Here is a 1,840-nt window from a genome sequence, read left to right as displayed (position 1 = left end):
ATGGCACAACTCGTCAACCTCACATTGTTGCTAGTGATGATTCTCCTCTTATCTCTCTTCTCAATGGATGCTGCGGCTAAGCCATCAATCAACAGACCTCAACGTCGATATAATCCTCAAACCATCGTTTACATAAAAGCCTCTTGTCAAACCACTTTGTACCCAAATCTGTGCCTTCGCTGCTTATATAAATTTGCCAAATCAAATATTCAAAGCCCACAACACTTGGCTCATGTGGCTTTATCTGTGAGTTTCTCACGAGCACTATACACAAGAGATTACTTGCTCCAAGTGGGGAAACAATTCAAGGCCCTCAAGAACAGTAACAATCGTAGAGACTATGTAGTTCTGCAAGATTGCTTGAAGCAGATCAATGATAGTGTGGACCAGCTTGGGTTTTCAATAAAAGAGCTTGAGCGGTTGAATAAGATCCCAAACACTTTGATCAATGATGGCGTCTTGTGGCACATAAGTAATGTCGAGACGTGGGTGAGCACTGCCCTTACTGATGCGAGAACTTGTGTGGATTACTTCCCAGGTCATAGGATGAGTAAGATGAAGGCTACAATAAGGGGTAAGGTCTTGAACGTTGCTCAAGTCACCAGTAATGCACTTGCCATATTTCACAAATATGCAGCCAAGTACCAAGCAGCAGCACAAGCCAATAAGAGACCTTGAATGATGAAAGGAAATTGGCCTTTGTTTGTTAATGTAAATCATGCATGTTTTTTCAAGGGCGGCTTTGTTATTGTTATCTTTGTCTATATTTAGTCTTTCTATTTTTATAATTTTATAATTAAAAAAGGATCTTTAGTTTCTCATATTACATGTCTATTAAAAAAACTGCATCTCTTTAAATGGAAAAGCACCACATGTTTTTCGGTATTTGTAATTTCAACAGTCTTTTGAAGATCGATCGAACTTACAAGATTACTTGTTTTCTCTAGAATGATCATACACATATTTTATTATTTGGTTGGTGTATAAATGAAGTTGCAGTAGGAACTAATATATAATTAAATTATGAACCAAAATCATTTACATGCCCTTTAATCCTTTATCATGTATAGTATTTTGAATATTGACTAAACAGGGAAATTTTATAGCATCTATGGGCTAAAATAGATATTAGAAGTCAATCTAAGGAAATTTGAGAGGAAAAGTCATGATGGCGCAAAATCTTGAAAAGTTTTGAGCAGCAGAGTAATTACAGCTAATATACATAAAAATTTAGGAAAATTTTATAAATTCAAGAAAAATAGTTCAGGTGTTTCTGAAATATATTTGCAGCCAAAAAAGAATATCTAGGCTAGGTATCCCTCAACAAGCAATAAAGTAGAATTTAGAGAAATAAAAGTTTGTTTGTGGCTAATTAAGGTGAAATTTAGCCAAAATAGATAATTAAAAATTATGTAGTGAGCCAAAAAAAATGGAAGAAATATGGAGAATAATTTTTTTATTCATGGAATTATTTTAAAAAAATAACTTCCAAGCTTAAAACTATTTTTTGGGCTTAATTAGTATAATTTGAAAAAAAAAACTCAACGAATAGAAGTAAGAGTCCAAATTTGGACTCTAGAATTTTAGGAAAATTCTTTTATGAGAATAATGAATTCCTGATGAGTTATCTAAGTTTTTTGTGAGAGGAATTAATTATGAAATTCCATATGTGTCAAGAAATTACCAAGATCTCTTACCATTAGCCCTAAAACTTCAAATAAATCAAGCCAAGGGCCAATAAAAGAAGGGCATGTCGAGAGGTCTGATTACAAGGGGAAATGATTAAAAAGGGAAAATCCCATAAAATGATACAAATGTCATTTGATTTTAAAATCTCAAA

The 1,840-nt window shown here is 33.3% G+C and overlaps 1 protein-coding gene across 1 annotated transcript; it reads left to right on the top strand.

The window, feature by feature from the left end:
- On the top strand, window positions 1-678 carry LOC114756792 (pectinesterase inhibitor 9-like). Its single transcript, XM_028945737.1, has one exon. It carries the CDS (start codon window positions 1-3, stop codon window positions 676-678), a length of 678 nt encoding a protein of 225 aa, XP_028801570.1.
- Window positions 679-1,840: the final 1,162 nt, after the last annotated feature.

The sequence above is a fragment of the Neltuma alba genome, unplaced genomic scaffold (genome assembly GCF_004799145.2).
Source record: "Neltuma alba isolate B1F8T4 unplaced genomic scaffold, ASM479914v2 tig00010505_pilon, whole genome shotgun sequence".
Taxonomy (NCBI): domain Eukaryota; kingdom Viridiplantae; phylum Streptophyta; class Magnoliopsida; order Fabales; family Fabaceae; genus Neltuma; species Neltuma alba.
The sequence above is the reverse complement of the archived record's forward strand: the minus strand, read 5'-3'. Positions and strand labels throughout refer to the sequence as shown.

Bases quoted from the DNA above. Each gene is read 5' to 3' on its own strand.
- LOC114756792 (XM_028945737.1), top strand. From the start codon at position 1: ATGGCACAACTCGTCAACCTCACATTGTTGCTAGTGATGATTCTCCTC.